Genomic DNA, 18,083 nt, shown 5'->3' on the forward strand with positions numbered 1-18,083 from the left:
AAATTTGCTTGTGTTTGGCTGAGAAAAAATGCAGGCAATTTAGCAATTGGTTCAGGATGAAGTCATGATGATGAACAGCTGTGAAAGGGAGTTGGGTCTTCCTTATTAAAATTACAACAAAACTTCACAAATAAAGCTAATTTTACTTGGTACATTTACACAGAGATATTATGGGATTATAGTGATGCTGCAGCCTCTTTGAGCTGAAGACTAATTGCTGAGAAGGCTTGGAAAGAGTAATTATAAATATTTATTCACATGCAAATATTTTAAACAAAAGAGCAAAACTATTTTTCTTCAACTGAATCCTGAAGAAAGGCCTAATTTCAGGAAATAAAAGCTATGCATATTTCTTAATTTTGCAAAACTGGCTCATCTTTTTCATCACTATATAAATATATTTTCTTTGATCCTATAGTGAATAAAAAGAACAGAACACGGGAGTGCAACGGGTCCAGAATTTATAAACATACTGGCCTACTGTGTATTAAAACCATGTGCTGAAGGCTGCTGCAGTTGTACGTTTTAAATATATTAACAGTCACTGAGAGGCACGATCAATTTTTCATAAACTGGGAGTGTTGGTAAAATGTCTTACAGAGCGTAGGATAATTTCTTTTCTTTTTTTTTCCGCCTTTTTAAAAGTATGAGCTATACTGCTTTAGGAACTCATTTTATTCTTTTGTATTATTCTAGAAATGTACACATTTCTGTTTTTTAGCTGTCAAAATATGACGACAAATGAAAATTGTATGGGAAAAAACAGAGAGTGGACAGTTTAAATTCAATTTATATCTGAAGATACTGATAAAGAACAACAGAGCTAGTTTTGATGCATTAAAATATGATTTGAAATCCTCGACATTTCATTGCACATTTTTGTTGTTTATCTAAATAATACATGTAGATTTGTTGCAAAGATCCAGCCTGATAATAATGAAGTTCCTTTATAAATAAATGTGCGTTTTTTCTCTATGTGAGCTTCATCTTAGATCGACTCCATCCCCTCCTCTTGTGTGGGCAAACCATCGAGCATGTCTACCACTTGGTTGGGGTGTTCAGAAACATGTGAAACCCCAGAAGAGTGCCTCTATTTTTAGATCCGATCACTCCAGAACCACAGCAGGAACCCTTCCGTCCACTTGTCCCCCTCCACCTCCTTCTGGCCCTGTCGGCCTGATTGTGTTCCTACACAAAGTCAGGAAACCGTCTGGCCTTTGAGAGCTGCCTTGTTGTGAGGAAACACGCTACATGTTGGGCTCACGTCCAGGGCTGGGCCTCCAAACACCACACAGGCTATTTGTTTCTCCACCCACATCCCTCCTACGGCAACCCAGATCCAAAAGATACAAATATTCACTCTTGACATTACTTTAAACCAGTTGGCCACATGCAGAGCCAAGAAGGAAACCCATTTTACTTCAAGCTTTATGGCTTTCAAAAAGGCCTGTCATTTAAATTTAGCTAAATAAAATAAAAACCAAAAAATAATAAAAAATAGTAAATAAAATAATAAAAACAAATAATGTTTGTACATTTTGCACACATTATTCTGTGCACAAAGAATCTTTGTTTAATGAAATAAATACAAATAAAACAAAACACAAGGATTTTATTTATCAAGAAAATATTACCAAAAATTGTCAACTCATGTTTTTTTTTATCTTCTTTTCAATATGTGGTGTCTCTTGTAAAAAAATAAATATTTTATTTTTTATTATATATATGTGTGTTTTTAACAAAGTTTTTTTAATATACTGTATGATTCCAGTAAAATTTTTGAATGGAGCAGTGGACATATCCAATTTCCTTCTGGATCAATAAAGTATCTATCTATCTATCTATCTATCTATCTATCTATCTATCTATCTATCTATCTATCTATATTAATCTCACATCATGAAAGAATCAAATATTTTACATTTAAAGATAGAAATAAAATATTTTCTCCTGTTTGTTGTTTTTTAAAGAACTCAAACAATAATAAAATATTTAGGCCTATGAGGATTGAAAAAGTCATAATATTTTGGTTTAATGTTTAACTTAACATTTTTTTCTTATTATAATGCTTGTTTTTTTTTTTGTAGATTATTACCTGGATCAACATGTTTCACAAAATGCGCACCTTTTGGTTACTGGAAACTTTAAAAAATGTACTGTTCATTTATCCATAAAAAGTTCTAATATATATATAGTTTCCTTTGAATTAGAAAAGAAAATATGGTCTAACGCAATAATTTCGTTTGACTCCAAATATATACATATATAAATTAAAGAAGTTTATTAATTATTTGCTCAGATTTGAACGTGGGACTAAGAAAAACGGGGAAAAATAAGAGAAAGAAAAGGGGCGGAAAATACCGTCATATTAGGTTTTTTGTATTATTTTACTTCTTCATTTTGTTGAGGGTTTTTTTGTAGTGAAAATGTCTATTTTTTTCATCAGGAAACTGGGGTGACAGGATGAAACTGTTACCTCAGCAAAGATGTGTGTGGGTCCCATGAAAAGGAGCGGAGGAGGAGAGCAGGCCTTTGCGCAGCAGCTGAGGCGGATCTGCGGCTTGATTACGGCTCACAGCAGACTCCATCATAATTGATGACCTAATTGAAAAGCAGCGGGAGGAGGAGGAGGGTGAGCACGGGGGTGGGGAGGGCAATCACGGGAGGGAGGAGAGAGGGAGACGCGCTCCAATGAAGGAAAAGTTTACTTATTCCTTCTCCGCACAGTCCCGCAGCTGAGGGCATTGATGTGAGCGCAGAGGCTTCTCGGTTTTTACGCGCACTTCTTTTCCCCCCGTCTCTCACCCGCACGCACGGAGCACACGTCCACCTTGTCACCTTTCTAGTTTAGCGCGCGCGTCTGCATTTCTTTTCCTCCTTTCTCCTCCTTTTTTATGAATGATTCTCTCTCGTAAAACCTGTACCAGCCTTTCCTCGGATACCGCACGTCCTCCTCACATCGACACATCTCTCCTCAAGTTCAAACGCCACCAGGACTTTCACTGCAGCTTCAGACGCACTTTGGGGAAATATCACTCGACCAGGAAAAACCTGATCCTTTGCGCAGCAGCGGCAGCCGAAGCGACGGTCGACATGAGTCTGAAAGCTGACGCAGAGCCGAACAACAACGTTTCCATCGAGGAGGAGGTGAGTTTCTGTCGACTTCGTCCTCTTGAGTTAGACTCTCAGAACCCTGATTTGGTTTTCTTAAATGCAGAAAAAAACTTTTTAGGGGATGCGTATGGAAAAATTCTGACACTTCCCTCTGAGTCCTGTGAAGTGCCGCTTTATTCCAATTTTCTCCCCAACAGAACTTAAGTTATAGTTTTGCACTTGGGATTTCTTTTATCTTTTTTTGCTTGTCATATTTCACCTCACTCTCCTCCCAACAGGCCTTTCAAGAAGCGCAGTAATGGCGGCAGCTTTTAATTTTACACCCAAACGTTTTTTATTACATATAAAACAAGCTTTTGTTCAAGTCAACATTTGTTATTGCCTTACGTTTTTGCTCCATGCTTTAGTTAAAAAAAAATAACAGGCTACATAATATATGAAAAAAAAATCCATCATCCAAAATGTGTGCGTGAAGCTTTCAGCGCTTCTCCTGCCTGTGTGGTCAGTTTCCTTTTAATGACTCCTCATGGAGGGGCAGGGAGGGAAGCTCTGGCCCTTTTGTTGGTCTGCCTTTGTTCCCATTGTCTTGTGACATTAACTTGTCCGGCCACTTGACTTTTCTTTGCCTCATTTGTGTTCATTAGTTCTTAAAGTTGAGGCAGCACTCTAAAACTCAAGACAGGTGGGTTAAAGAAAAGATGCTGAATGCCAGTTAAGCTTAATCTAAAGTGACTATAAAGCTTAAATTATGATGGGGCTTTATTACCTTAATGTCTGCACTTCTTTAGGTTTAAGCTCAAGTTTTTGTCTGACAGGTCTGGAGGGATCATCTCAGCTGATTGGGAGTGGTTTTTTTTATCTTGTTTGTTTTTTGCATGCCACTTGCAAAAAGCTAGGAGCTGCTGCTGTGCAGCACCTGAAAAATGCTGGAGGGCCAGCAGTGTTGGGGTGACGGGTCAGAGGAAGGAAATGGTGTCATGCCGTGCACCGTTGTACATTGCTGTTCATCTGGCAGCTCCATTGTACTGACAGCCTCCCCACCAGCTGAGAACTAATGGGACTCGCAACGCTGTTTATATTCCAGCCACACAAGAAGACAAACCCTGCTTAAGAGATGTGGACTGACAAGTCTTTACCCTTTTCTTTATGGTTTTGATTTCTTTGACACATTTTCAATGCATTTAGGTTGAGATGTGCCGTTATTGTTCTGTCCGCATTTAAAATGAGACTGGAAGCGGTCACTGTCGATGCAAAAAAACCATGTATATTAACACGACAGTTGTGGAGGTAAGAAAATATTGAAGTTAAAAATGATATGCTTCTACACACAGGTATGTATGTGCCATGTTATTTTGTAAGTTATAAATAAACCTTCAAGGTTGAAGAAAAACACAGCTAAATATTTTTAAAATATATACAGTAAATCTATATAGATCTATATATATCCTTTTGGTTTTTTACCCAAAAAGTATTACATTTGCAGGATTTTAATTAACCTTTCCCAAATTTTGAGCTGCCTTTGACTCTTGCTCCTGTAATACATGTATGCTATAACTTGGATAAATATCATGTTTCTTATAGCTGAATCTGCTGCGTGGTGTTTCATACCTGCAGCTCAGACAAATGTCACTGGATGAATTGCAGCTTGTTTTCTTTGCAGGTACGAACCCTGTTTGTCAGTGGTCTTCCAGTTGACATCAAACCTCGGGAACTTTACCTCCTATTCAGACCTTTTAAGGCAAGTTATTGCAACTTTTTCTGTATTAAATAAATCATTGAATATCAAAATGAGATCTTTGTAAATTAAATTTTTAAATGTTTGCTTTTTTTAAAATTACAAGTTATTTTAAAAATATTTAACCAAAGGACATTTTACTTGAGCAATGAGATGTTGGGCTTTGTTCAGTCCTCAATGCTTTGCTTTATTTTGTGGACATTTTAATTTGTGATTAATGAAAGTTCACATATTAGCATATGGAAATGAGGCCACATCTTTGTTCCATCAATCGCTTTTTTCCCTCCGCTCCTTGCATGGCCTCCCTGTCCACAAACATCCCTCCCACCTTTGTCCTAACTAACTAAATTGGAAGTGGTATCCCTCGCACATGGATGGTCTTGTGGAATGTGTAAATGAGTAGCTCTCGCTGTTGGCCAACCAATCCTGTGACCCAGCTCCCCCTTCATAAAGATATTTGATTTTTTTTTTTTTTTTTCTTCCAACATTTGAATTTGGAGAAACTTGGGTATTAAAGCAGCTGATGTCTTGCAGGTGAAACCTATCTGAAAGCTAAATGAGCTTTTAACATTATTATTGAAGGATTTTATGATAAATTGTTGCATTTTATCATTTGATGTCCTACTCTAAACAAATTCAGCTAAATCCAGTTTGAGCTGATGCCAAGGATTTACAACAGGGGCAGAGGGTTGTTTTGTTTTCCTCGACTGTAAATCAGGATTAGGAAAGATCCCTCATTTCATTTCTCTGGGGCTGTTTTTCATGGCTCTTCTGAGGTGTTTTTAAAAGGCATGCCTGAAACTGGGGCCTTTGTCTGCAGTCGTGCTTTATCTCAAAATGGACACAAAAAAAGTAGTAAATCTTAGAACGTGTTCCTAACTTATCAGGCTCCACATAACCTTGCGTGTAACTTTGTCAGGAGATTTAACTTTCAAAAGTTGCTTCATAGAAATCATGTTTCTTATTGTAACTCTCAAAGTTGGACACTTTGACACAAAGCCTTGCTGATCTGCTTCTAAAAGTAAACATTAAGATGTCTCGTTTGTGCTTGACTGCCTGCATGTGATTTCTGGGTAGATAATTGGGTATCTTTGTTCCCTCAGGGTTATGAAGGTTCACTGATTAAATTAACGTCAAAACAGGTAAGGTGTCTTCATCGCTTTCCCAAAATCTCTTTTCCCAAAATTTCTTTCCCCTTTAATTTTTTTTTAAACTTTTTTTTTTTTTTTTTTTTTGGACGAAGGATATTTTTCCTATTTCAGATATGGATTTGTGTGTGTGACCCTTTGAAGTGCAAATCACAACAATTTTTAAAAAAGCAAAAAAAGGATTTCAAAAAACAAATTCCAGAAACCAAAACAATAAAGAATTGAAGAAAAAATTGAGTTTTTGAAAAACGGTCGTAATTTTCAGAAATCAAAGTGAAGTGTTAAACGAAATGCTTGAAGAAACCAGAAAAGGTAGGTACTATGGGCCATCAATGATTGGATGATTAAGTTGATACTTTTACAAGTGTTATTAATACGTAGTATATTATCGCTTAATGCCAAATGACTTTCGGTTGAAATGATGGACAAACATCGTCATCCATTCAGCGATGTCCTATAGTTACTTTTACGGTCTAATTAACACTTCATTTTGACTTTCAGACATAAGCTTTCCAAAATGTATCAATGTATATATGGTCATTTATATGGTTTGTTTTTAAGACATGCTGTTAGCTTTTTTTTTTTTTTTGTCGTGATCTTTGTTTTGTGTTTTTGGTGTGAATTTGCACCTCAAGGCCACCGTACTTTTCACATTTGTTTCCGTTCACTTTAAATGGATTCATAATCTTTCACAATGGATGCTGTATTTTGTCTTGCAGCCTGTCGGGTTTGTAACCTTTGACAGTCGCTCTGGAGCTGAAGCTGCAAAAAATGCACTGAATGTAAGCATCGACTTTATCTCAGCGTTCTCCCCCTTCTAACTGATACTGGATTTGTTCTAATGTTTTGACATAAAGCAGCAAGTTGGGATTTCATTTAAAAGAAACTTCTTTCCATTAAGATTTCTGAGTCAAACCGATTTTCTCTTACAATTCAATGGCAGGGACATTTTTGGAAAGAGGCCAGAAACCCATAGCCTTACGGTAGTTTACTTTGACCTTGATACACATCCTTCTTAGTCTGATTATAGCTTTCCTTATTTTGCAAATCACTGCTTAACTGTAATTCTTGTTCTATAGCCACATGTGTAGTGTCATTTGAACACATCTTCAGTAGTGTTTTTATTTTCTCACCCAGTAGCCCACGTTGGCAGTATCTAACACTTCTCTCTTATAGCCTATAGCCTTCCTTATGAGCATCACCTCTTAGACACACCAGCAGTCGCACACACACATATACACCAAAATATGACTCACCTGCATGTGGGCACAATGCTTAGGGCACAAGAACACACGCAGGGTAAAACCACCAAAAAGAAAAGATTATCTCTCTTCATCGGCCCTCTTCCTCATCTCCTTCTGGTTCATGCTGAGGCTGGACTTCTCCAGTCGCCTCTGCTTTTCATTTTTGCATGAGAAGAGATGCAGGCTTGCTGACATTTGTTCCAGGTTTCCTTCAGTCTACCCAGCTTCAGTGAGGGCAACAGGTGGGGTGAAGGTTTTTTGTTTTTTTTCCCCCTTTTGTTTCCACACCCCATCTGTGCCGCGCTAAAGGGAAGCCTGAAGGATCCCGTTGAAGCACTGCCTCAAGAAGGAGGGCCATGTGAGACTGAGCATGAGCTCCTCAAGCTCAGCTCTCCATCCTTAAAACAATCCTGCCTCAATCTCTCCCCGCAGGGTATCCGTTTTGACCCCGAAAGCCCCCAGACCCTGCGCTTAGAGTTTGCTAAAGCCAACACCAAGATGGCAAAGAGTAAGCTGATGGCCACACCGAATCCCACAAATATCCACCCCGCTCTAGGACCACACTTCATTGCACGGGACCCATGTAAGTTGTACAACTGCAGCACTCCAGCCGCTCATCCACTCTCACCTCGCAATGCCGGTGCTTAATGAGCCTTGCTGCCCTACACTGAAACATAAAGACTGAGACGGCGGGCGGTGTTTGTGACAAACCAGGAACTAACTTATCCCCTCATGCATGCGTCACTGAAATTCTCTACAGCTCCTTTTTGACCTGCAGGGTTTAGTTCAGTTTTATTTACATCTGCCGGATTCATGAGGTTTAGACAGATTTGATTTTATTGTTTTTGTTAAATGCGGAGCTACTTTTAGACCAGACTTTAGTTTAATTTATTAGTGTGGTGTGGCAAAGGAGTCTGGAGCCAAACAGTTTTAAGCTTTAAAAGAGCCAATAATGGAGCGATAAATTTTCCAGAGTTAAAACAAGCCGCTTAACTCTCACTTTGGTGTTTGGCACATCAACAAGTTTCTATTTTGTTTTTTTCCCCCCAAATTGTTTCTACTTCAAATAAGTGACTTTAATTTAGATGGAAGATTGTTTTGTTTTTCAATTTTGACTGTGAAATGAAGGCTGTTCTGGAAAGTTTTGCAGTTTAGGGATGAAGTGTTTAAAGTCTCACTCCGATCATTTTTTTCATAAATTTCAAATGTTCCCAGTAGTTTTCTAATTTAAACAAAATCCAAAAACTTGTCTTCTAGGAAACAGTTTCTGAAGAGGGACAGAAGTTCATTAGAAATTCGCCTCAGTTGTAGGCGGAGCTGTTGGTGTGGAGTAAGCCCATCACCACTACCCGTCATCCATCTGTTTACTCTCCCGCCAGCTTACAGCCCCTCACAACCCCAACCTCACAGTAGCTGTGCAATTAAAAATGGCAAGTAATATTAGAGCCATCCAGCCGTATAGTTTTGAGCCAGTTCCCACCTCAGATGAGGAAAACAGACGTCACAACAACCTTTTTTCTTTCTTTTTTTTTGTAAACTCAGTTGTTTTTTGTCTTCTCCTGATTCTCAACAATTTAAAGAAATGCTCAGAAATACAATCTTAAGCTTAATTTGCCATAGAAATTTCAATCAGAAAAATGTCACAAGAACATGTTAAACAGCAAAAATTTGTCATCGGAGTGAGTCTTTAACTGAAATCAAACCACAGGGACAAGACTGCATGTCAACCATTCAGAAATAAACCTAGATAGTTTTTCTTTTTTTAACGTATACAGTAAGAAATTGTAAAACATTAAAATGATGAGAATCACAATGAAAATGTTTTGATCTAGAGCTTTTACAGTATAAAAGTGGGTCTGTTGGCTTGTTTCCTTTCACACTGTTCTACCCCAGATGATCTGACGGGGGCAGCACTGATTCCAGCATCCCCGGATGCCTGGACCCCTTACCCTCTGTACACCACAGAGCTGACCCCAGGCCTTCCCCACGCAGCCTTCACCTACCCAGCTGCTGCTGCCGCTGCCGCAGCCCTCCATGCCCAGGTGAGGGACCCACCGCTGTTTCTCTGGTCTTTTTTGTTTTTTAAATCTCAAGTGTACAGATAAATGGGAAAGTGTGCATGAATACGGTTTCACTTTTAGATGCGCAGACCTTTGTGTGGCTGAAAATGGCCCCGGTCACTTGAAATGGTGTGATTGTCGATTACAGATAGAGGGTTAATTTGATCCTTATCAGATTAGCATTGACTCTGGCACTACCTTAAGCATCTACATGACGATTGTCATTCTTTCAGGTGATGTATTGAAGTTAAGGCATGGCTTCTGGATTTAATCTTTGACCGGTAAAGCTACTTGGTTGAGTGAAACATTTTCAGAAATGTAGACTTTACGTACAGAGGCCATGGCTCAATTTCAAGACTACTCTAATTGTTAAATCGATTGAATATTGAAGTTGTTGAACAGAAAGCTTTGAGGATTTCTTTTTTTTTTTTTTCTTTGCTGTTAAAACGGTGGTATATCAGAAGAGATACGGGGAAGAAACAGCAGGTTAGAACCTTAGGTTTTGCTTTCTTTGATCATCTTTGCCCTGAAAGAGGTAAAAACTGTTCTGCTGAGCTCCAGGAAGAACTATTAACCTTTCAGTAAACGTCAAGGTTTAGATAAAACTGTTCAGTTCTGCCACAGCAATCTCTAAAATCCAAACAAAGGGAATTGTTAATGATGCAAGTTCATGTTTTCTGCATCTTTGGGAGGTAATTGTCCTGCTGATATTCTGATATGAAGTGGCAGAAACAGCTGCTCAGTCTCTGCTTTGTGAGCTGCGATCCCAATAGGGTGGTGTAGCTATATCTACAAGAGTAGCGGCGGTGGGTGGGAGGGCTCTCAGTAACAATGGAAAATATTCCTCTTGGGTCATTTAAAGTTCATTCAAGCAACTTCCTCTTGCAATATAAAACTGCAGGGGAGTATGCACTGCAAAGCAGGCAGTTGCCACGCAGGCCGCCCTGCCTGACACAAGAGGCTGTGGAATGTGAGGTATTTGCTTGAAGAAATTGTCAGAGCCGATAGTCTTCTCTGGAGGTGCCAGCTAACTGTCCACCTTCCTGCTGGAACAGAAGCTGAGCGGGTAGATGTAGAAAGAGGCAAATATTTAATTACGTTCTGCTGAAAGATCTGACTCTGAAATGACCCTGTCGACTTACTGATTTTCTTTAGGGAATGATGAATGTCAGGACTCTGGAGAAGCAAAGCTTTCCTCCTGTGGAAATTCACAAGCCGTCAAACTTCCACTCCATTTTAATGCTCGTTAATTACTTGGACGATTGTCTTTAGTGAGCAACTATGTGGCCCACACTCTGTTGGCTTTGCTGAGGGTTTAAAGGAGCCAAGCCTCTAAACCTGCCAGTAACATCATCCATCAAACCGTATGCATTCAATTTGCTCAGCTGAAGCCTGGTTTCGGTCTGGTGAACATTGCTATGTTTGTGTTTCTTTAGATGCGCTGGTACCCTTCTCCCTCTGAGACTTCCCAGCCTGGATGGAAATCCCGGCAGTTTTGTTAGATATTTAGTGAGTAACCTTTGGTCAGTGTTTTGTTTGTTTCTTTTTCTTTAACCCCTCTGGATCCTCAACCCTCTGCTCACCTATTATGTAATGAGAACAATTTAGTAATCTAATGTAAAACTACTGAGTGTTTAGGAAACAAAGTGCAGGACTGACGGTTGGTTAAAAAAAAACATCTAAAATGTTTATTGATGAGTCAAACACTTATTTTAAAGTTTAAATAAAAGTGAAAACTTGTATATTGTTTCTTTTTTTGCTCTGCATCATTTGGCCCATTTAGTACAAAACAATTCAAGCCCTGGGTAGATGTCACATGGTGCCAAAAGTTAATGGTGGAGCTCTGTGGAATAAAATGAACTTCAACTTTGTGTAAAATACAAAATATAAGTAGGGTTATTTTGTGTTCATTCTCGTTTGAAATTCTGCAAACATCCCAGCTCAAAAGCCAGCCGCATGTTACAACTTTGCATGTGATGTCGTCACATTCTGACTTTAGGACTTGCTGTGAATTGGCGTGTAGGTAGTCATGTCAGAGGGAGAGTAAGTCTTTGATGTTAGGAGTTTAAAGTAACAGAATGTAGTTGATCTGTTCCTTACCAAGTTAAGTTGGGTACATCCAGTTTTTACACTCAGACATTAAAATATTGACTCTTTAATCAAACATTTGGCCAAAATGCACGAGCTGTTTGGTTGTGGTGGCAATTTCTTCAGGAGGGGAGTCTTTGAGCAAAGCTTTTGTCAGTGTAGTGTGAATGATGAAAGTTTAACAATTTTAGGGACATTTACATTTGTGATGCAAGAAATGGCGTCAAAGCTTTTTTGTTTGGGAATATGATTGTTACATTACTATCACTGCTTATAGGGGGGGCTTGTAGGTGGATGTTAGTTTGGCTCATCCATCTGCTGAATTCTAGGATCATAGCTGTTTGCTGGTGCAATTCCTCCAACTGGACACATAGCTACATGAAGTTGAAGTTTAATTATTTTACCATTTGACCAATTTGAAGCTGGGACTGAATACATTATAATCGATTCTAACTTGATTTAGGTGCATTTCCATATTTTGCTCACTAATTTAGTGAAAGCCAGTGGACTTTTTCTGTTTTAACATCTAAAGGTCAGGACCTAACTTTGTAGTTGAAGGCTTTATGCCTTTTCTTTTGACAAAGTTGCGGTGAATCCTCTTCTGTTAAATTAAAATGGCGACAATCAAAAAAGAAACTCATGTTCTCTGAACCAAAATGAAAATGTAGTCAGAATTCATCCAGAAACATGGTAATACAGTCGGGCATTGCTGTGAGTCTTTTTTTTTTTTAACCTTGGTTTTACACACTGTGGGGTGTCCTAGAGCTACAGTCATTACATTTGTGTGCACTCCAATATTCCGATTGTTTTTTTTTTCCTTCCCCATGTTAAACTATGTAATGAAGTCTGTCTGGCATGTGGCATATGGATATTTTTATCTAGAATATTGCTTCATGGACTATTTTTCTCCAATCAATGTAGTAGAAGTATTTTTTGTTTCAATTTTTATCAGCTGTCAGATGACAAAATAAAGCAGTAATGTTGGCTCTTCTGCAAACTCGGCACAGCAAAAAAAACTGCACGGCTTACATTGTCATTGTAAAGTCAGTCAAATATAATTTGAGTCAAACCACAATATCTAGAATGTCCCATCATGCCATCTGTGACCAATGGTTCTGAAAAGAATAGTAACTTTTTCAGATTACTACTTGTTTTTGGAATATGGTGTGCACTAGGGCTGAATAATATAAGGAAAACTTGCGATATGCGATAATAATGATCAACAATATGATGACGATATAACTATATATATGCATGAACAAATGGCAAATCAACCAAAGCAATTCCATTTCACTGTATCAGTTTAAAAAGAGTCGACATAACTTAAAAAATACTCAAAATGACCCTCATCTACTTAGGAGGCAATCATGCAACATAAAAGAGCTCCAAAATAAATAACAGGGCTCCATCCGATTGGTAACAGACAAAATGGGTTTGTCAAATGCATAAAGCAATTTATTTGATTTCTTAAATGCTCCAAGCTGCCATAAGATTGTTTTAGCACATTTAAGGTTACCATTTATTGCAATTTTCCCCAACTTTTGTGATATGCATATTGCATAACTTGATTTTGCGATAACGATAAACTTGTGATTTATTGTGCAGGCCTAGCGTGCACTCTGACATTAAGCAGAAATGTTCATGCATGGTTTTAGTTTCTTTAAAAAGCGTTACACCTGTGGTTAGAATTTGGGTCAGACCCCATTGGCTTCTAAGTTTTGGCTTAATTTTTGATAAATGGCAAACATCTTATTGTTAATACAAAATGTGCATGCAAATACACATGTGTAATTGTTCTCCCCTTCCCAAAACTGTTCTCACACGATTGATTTTCATTTTTCCAGAATCGTGGTCATGTTGCCTCCTTTCAAATTAGTCTGTGCATTCAATGAAAACCTCCGTCTGAATGACCATTCATTATAAATCACCTTTGGTGTGGTAAATGCCTTTAATGGTGTCCTTCGCTAGTATGCATATTTGCATTTAATTGACTTATTTGGAGTAATCAATTCATAAAAATTAAAAACAAAGTGTTTGGGGAGAAAATGTCCTTGAACCTGTGAGGACTTTAACTCTGTGGTGTGACTGTCGGGAGGGAAGGTTACTGTGGACTGACCTTTTTAATTCAGTCTTGAGAAAGTGAAGAAAACAAATGTTGACACTTTCAAACATGATTATTGCCTTTATTTATTTTTTGCATCACATCTTTTACACAATGGTGTAACAGATTTGATGTGGACTCTAAAAACTGACACCAGCCTTCTCCTCTTGAGTGCAATTACTGAGTCACTTTTAACTCCTTCTTTTTCTCTTATCCTCTACAGGCTTCTGGAAACCATACCTTTGTCCAGCTGAAGTGAGGTTTGCCAAGCTCGTCATTAATTTAATCAGGTTTATTTAATGAACAGTTGTTATAAACAGTATTTATATCTTTCCCCAAATGACTTGGGGTGGGGGGGGTGGGGGATGAGAATTACAACAATCTTGCTGTCGACAATCTGAACTTCTCTTTGGCAACTATTGTGGTACATGTTAGCACTTCAAAACAACCTCATGCAAAATCAGCTCAGATGCCATGGACCATAACTGAGGAATATTGACGTCATAGTAAAGCTAGTTCCTCCATGGGTTTCTCTTCTCCTGGGAGGTGTAGAAGTGTTAAGTCATTGCATGTTAGTCTTTCTTGGCATGAATTTAGAGCGCAGGTTTCTGTGTATCCTTTTTGTTTTTTCTTTTTCTTAGTGTTTGTGTTGCCTTTTGGCCTAGACAGCAAATTCCTTTATATATATTTTTTTGTAGTACCTTGGTCTTGCCTCTGTGAAAGCTAGGCTGTTGTGTAAATGGCTTACCTCGCATGGACCTTGTAAATGCATCCCTATGTTCAGACAATCCCCAGGCTCATGATCGTATCAATGTCTTATTTTGAGCGAAGGAAAGCAAGGTTTTTTTTCCCCGTAGCATAATGTATATTTATGCATTTTTGTGCAACTAAATAATGAACCTCTAATAAGTTGGATGTTTAGACGTCTCTTGTGTTTCGGTGTTAATTTTTGATCCTGTAATCCTGTTGAAGTAGTTTTAAAGAAAAGTGCAATTTGTTTAAAGGGGAAGTGGATACCTGGGGGAGGGGGGTGTAAGTATTCTTGATTGTGGCTTGGGCCATTCTGCTAAAATGAGATTGCTGTATAACGATCTTTCAGAATGTGACACTGGACTACAAACGTAAAGGTTGGTTTTTTTGGGGGACCATTTTGAAAACTAAAGCAGGATTCGACTGATGGAGGAATTTAGTTTGTGGTTTAGAACATGTTCGTCTTTGTATCTGCTGTGCATAAGATGTTAAAAATAATCCCATCTTATGAATAAAAGAAATGAATGCATCACTTTGTGGGTCTGCCTGTGGTTTGTCTTTGCATCTCGTCTGCCACCAATCAGGACTGAACGGTCTGTAAACCAACTTCAAAATGTATTGAAGGCTTTTGCATGCTCAGATGCAGACATCAATAATTCAGTCCAACTTTTGGTTTGTGATGCATCACTGCATTAGTGTCTCTTTGCATCATGTGCAGAGCTGACCCCCACACTCTGGCCTCCAGAGCTGGTAAGATGCTCTGCTCAGCCAACCATGATGCTTCCTCGAGGACTCCTGGGTGACAGTTTTCCGTCCAACCAGCTGACTAATTGAACATTTTATGCAAACCTTAAAGAACTGCAGGAGCTTGAGTGGGCAGCATTAAAAATTGAGTTTGAAAATTATTCTCTATTATTCCTGCCTGTTCCGTGTTAAGTTGTTCAGCTTTTGCTTTCGACAAATGAAAATTAAACGTTTCAACCTTGGGAACATTTTCTGCCCCTCTAAAGTAACACTTTAGTGCTCACTAAGAAAAATGGTCTCAGGACTCAGCCATTTGCCTTTCATGGAACAACGGGTCACTTTCCTGTCACACAGAATATTTGAATTGACATGTAATCAATAGATTGCAAAGATGGGGCAGCTTCAGATAGCCTTTTGTTTTTTTTGTTTTTCTTGTCTCTGGACACGAGTTGCATTTGAAAATGGCCCAAGGCCCCTTTGTTTTTTTTTTTGTTTTTTTTAACTTTGTTCTCAAAGGGTTAAGCAAAGGCACCTTTTGTTTTTTTTCTAATCGACTATAGATTTTTAGTCACGGTCTTGGTCAAAAGAAAGCTATTTGAAATTTACTGACTCAACCATTAAACTTGACTCTTGAAAAACTGAGTATTCTGCATTCAAGCAAATGTTGCTCATAAATTTAAAGATTGAATTTCTTTTTTTTTTCTTAAATGAGCAAATGCTACACGAGCACAAAAGAGGAATGGTTGGGTTTGACAAGTTGGATTTGCTTTCCTTTTTTCCCCCCAGAAAAAGGACTTTGTCTCTCTCTACTGGCCAAACGTGTTCATGGAAACTAGAATACAGTTCTCAAAGTGGATCTAGTCCCTTCTTCCAATTTGGCTCCCAATTTAGTTTCTATTTATTTTTTACTAAATATAAAAATAATTGGGAATAAACTATGTATTTTAAGGTTTAATTTTCTATCAATCATGACATGTGATTTCCACAATCTAACCAGTCTTTTCACTCCGGTAAAATTGTGTTTTGGGTGTCAACATGTTCTTCTGGCATTTTTCTAAAGATGATGGACACTTATAAAGAAAATTAATCTTAAAATTGCATTTGAGTGTTTCTTTACTCAAATCATTGTGGATCAGACAGACAAAGACTTTTTTAACTTAAATAATTTAGATGACTGCTTTGCACAATGTCTTCAGACAAAAGTAGACCTACATTTTATGATATCTTTATTTACTTGGTAATCAATTTAAAAGTGTCATTTTGCAATAAATATCACTCAAGGCAGTTCACAAAAAAAATATGAATATCAAAACAAGAACTATAATGAACCAATTCAGTTCAGATCCCTACAATATGAACAGGTACTTGGGTTTTAGTCTATATGTGACCAAAAGGTTACACTGATATTATTTTTATATAATCCCTTTGAGGGATTTATATATATATATGTAATATAAAATATATCAAACGGCTGTGGTATGAACTGCTCTGAAGAAGAGCTTAACAGTCATCAACCAGGATTCAATCTACCATCCATTCATCTTCAGAACCTGCTTAACCCTTGTGCTATCCTGTGACCCCACCCATTGATGTGTTATCCCTACCATGATAAAGGTGGAGAGGAATTCATGGAAACCAGTGAAGATCACAAATCATTGAAGAAAAAAGGTTCAGCGCCCTGTCTTGTGGGGTCTAGATGACCCAACTCCCAATGTTGAAGTGCCTAGGATAGCACAAGGGTTACTATGGGTTTCGGGTTGCTGAAGACAACCCAGCTACTACTGGATGACGGCGTGGTACACCTCGGTCTGTTGCAGAACTGCACACTCTTATACACATATCTAGAGGTAATTTAGAGTCACCAATTAACCCAGAGGTGGGCACTGAGGGCCGCATTCCTGCATGTTTTCCAGCATACCCTGCTCTGGCATGTTCTAATTGGCTGGACACACCTGAACCAGGTAATCAGCCATGAGTAGGGCAAGACTATCTGGAAATCATGCAGACACACCGGCCCTCGAGGCCTGGAATTGCCCACCCCTGAATTAACCTATGAAGCATGTCAATGGACTGTAGGAGGAAGCCACAGTGCCCATAGAAAATCCACACGCGCTCGAGGAGAACATGCAATCTCTGCAGAGAAAGGTCCCAGCCGGGATTTGAACCAGCGCCTTCCTTTCACTATGAGACAAGAGCGCTAACCACAGCAACACAACCACCCGAAATTTTAAGCAATTAAATTATTTTAACCAAACCAGTGTCTTAGATTCAATCACTGTGCTGAAATGGTTCCTGTCAGGTTGATGAGGATCTCAGGGGCCAACACTGACACAAAAAAAAGCAATCAGTCCTGGTTTTGTTGGGCCCCAGTGCATCCTTTGACACAGTAGGCCCCTTGATTCTTCTAAAGGGACTCCAAGGCTTGGTTGGAATAACTGGATTTCATCTTAATTTACAAAAAGACATTATTTGTTCATCACAAAGGGACAGATTGATGGGGGGGGGGGGGGGGTCTCCAGGTCCTTTTCTTGGTTATAACCCTTGTGCTATCCTATGACCCCACCCTTACATTGACGTCTTATACCTACCATGACAAAGGTGGATAAAGGTGGAAAGATTTCATGTAATCCATGGCCACCAGTGAGATTCACAAATCATTGAAGAAAAAAGGTTCAGAGCACTGTCTAGTGGGTCTAGATGACCCAACTCCCAATGTTAAGTGCCTAGATAGCACAAGGGTTAAACTTTTTCAATCTTTACATGGTACCACTTGGTAACACCATCAGAAGGTGCAGCATACATTTCAATGGGTTAACATGACCTTTATGTTCTTTATTTACGGCAATGTTCAAAAAATTGGAGAAAATTACATTTTTAAACACAAACTCCAAAACCTTTCTACAACTGCTATGATGTTATGAATAGACCCTTTGTTTAAAAAAAAAAGACCCAGTCAACTGAAAACTGTTTTAACGTGTTCTTGTGGCATTTTCCTCATAATGGAAGATATATATAAAGAAAACTAAGGTGGAAGCAGCTTTTCTGAGTGTTTCTTTATACAAATCGTGGGCGAGTCACAATTTCCCTGCTCTGCTCCAT

The 18,083-nt window shown here is 38.5% G+C and overlaps 1 protein-coding gene across 2 annotated transcripts; it reads left to right on the top strand.

Annotated features, from left to right (window-relative positions):
- The first annotated feature begins 2,685 nt into the window (after positions 1-2,685).
- LOC101164709 (RNA-binding protein with multiple splicing 2) lies at positions 2,686-14,772 on the top strand. Of its 2 annotated transcripts, XM_004066864.4 has the most exons (8): positions 2,688-3,147; positions 4,775-4,852; positions 5,953-5,991; positions 6,717-6,779; positions 7,674-7,824; positions 9,135-9,283; positions 10,738-10,810; positions 13,714-14,772. In XM_004066864.4, the coding sequence occupies exons 1-7, from the start codon at positions 2,899-2,901 to the stop codon at positions 10,801-10,803; spliced, it is 795 nt and encodes a 264-aa protein (XP_004066912.1). In that variant the 5' UTR covers positions 2,688-2,898; the 3' UTR covers positions 10,804-10,810; positions 13,714-14,772. The 2 variants fall into 2 exon arrangements, with proteins under 2 accessions (XP_011486077.1, XP_004066912.1); XM_011487775.3 differs by lacking the exon at positions 10,738-10,810 and having other exon boundaries at positions 2,686-3,147.
- Positions 14,773-18,083: the final 3,311 nt, after the last annotated feature.

The sequence above is a fragment of the Oryzias latipes genome, chromosome 3, assembly GCF_002234675.1.
Source record: "Oryzias latipes chromosome 3, ASM223467v1".
In the NCBI taxonomy this organism is placed as follows: Eukaryota; Metazoa; Chordata; class Actinopteri; order Beloniformes; family Adrianichthyidae; genus Oryzias; species Oryzias latipes.

What these genes read in the sequence shown, in the direction of transcription:
- LOC101164709 (XM_004066864.4), top strand. Translation starts at nt 2,899, where the DNA reads ATGATTCTCTCTCGTAAAACCTGTACCAGCCTTTCCTCGGATACCGCA. An exon ending in ACGTTTCCATCGAGGAGGAG is followed by an intron (nt 3,148 to 4,774) that starts GTGAGTTTCTGT and finishes TTTTCTTTGCAG; the next exon opens with GTACGAACCCTGTTTGTCAG. An exon ending in CTGCAAAAAATGCACTGAAT is followed by an intron (nt 6,780 to 7,673) that starts GTAAGCATCGAC and finishes CTCTCCCCGCAG; the next exon opens with GGTATCCGTTTTGACCCCGA.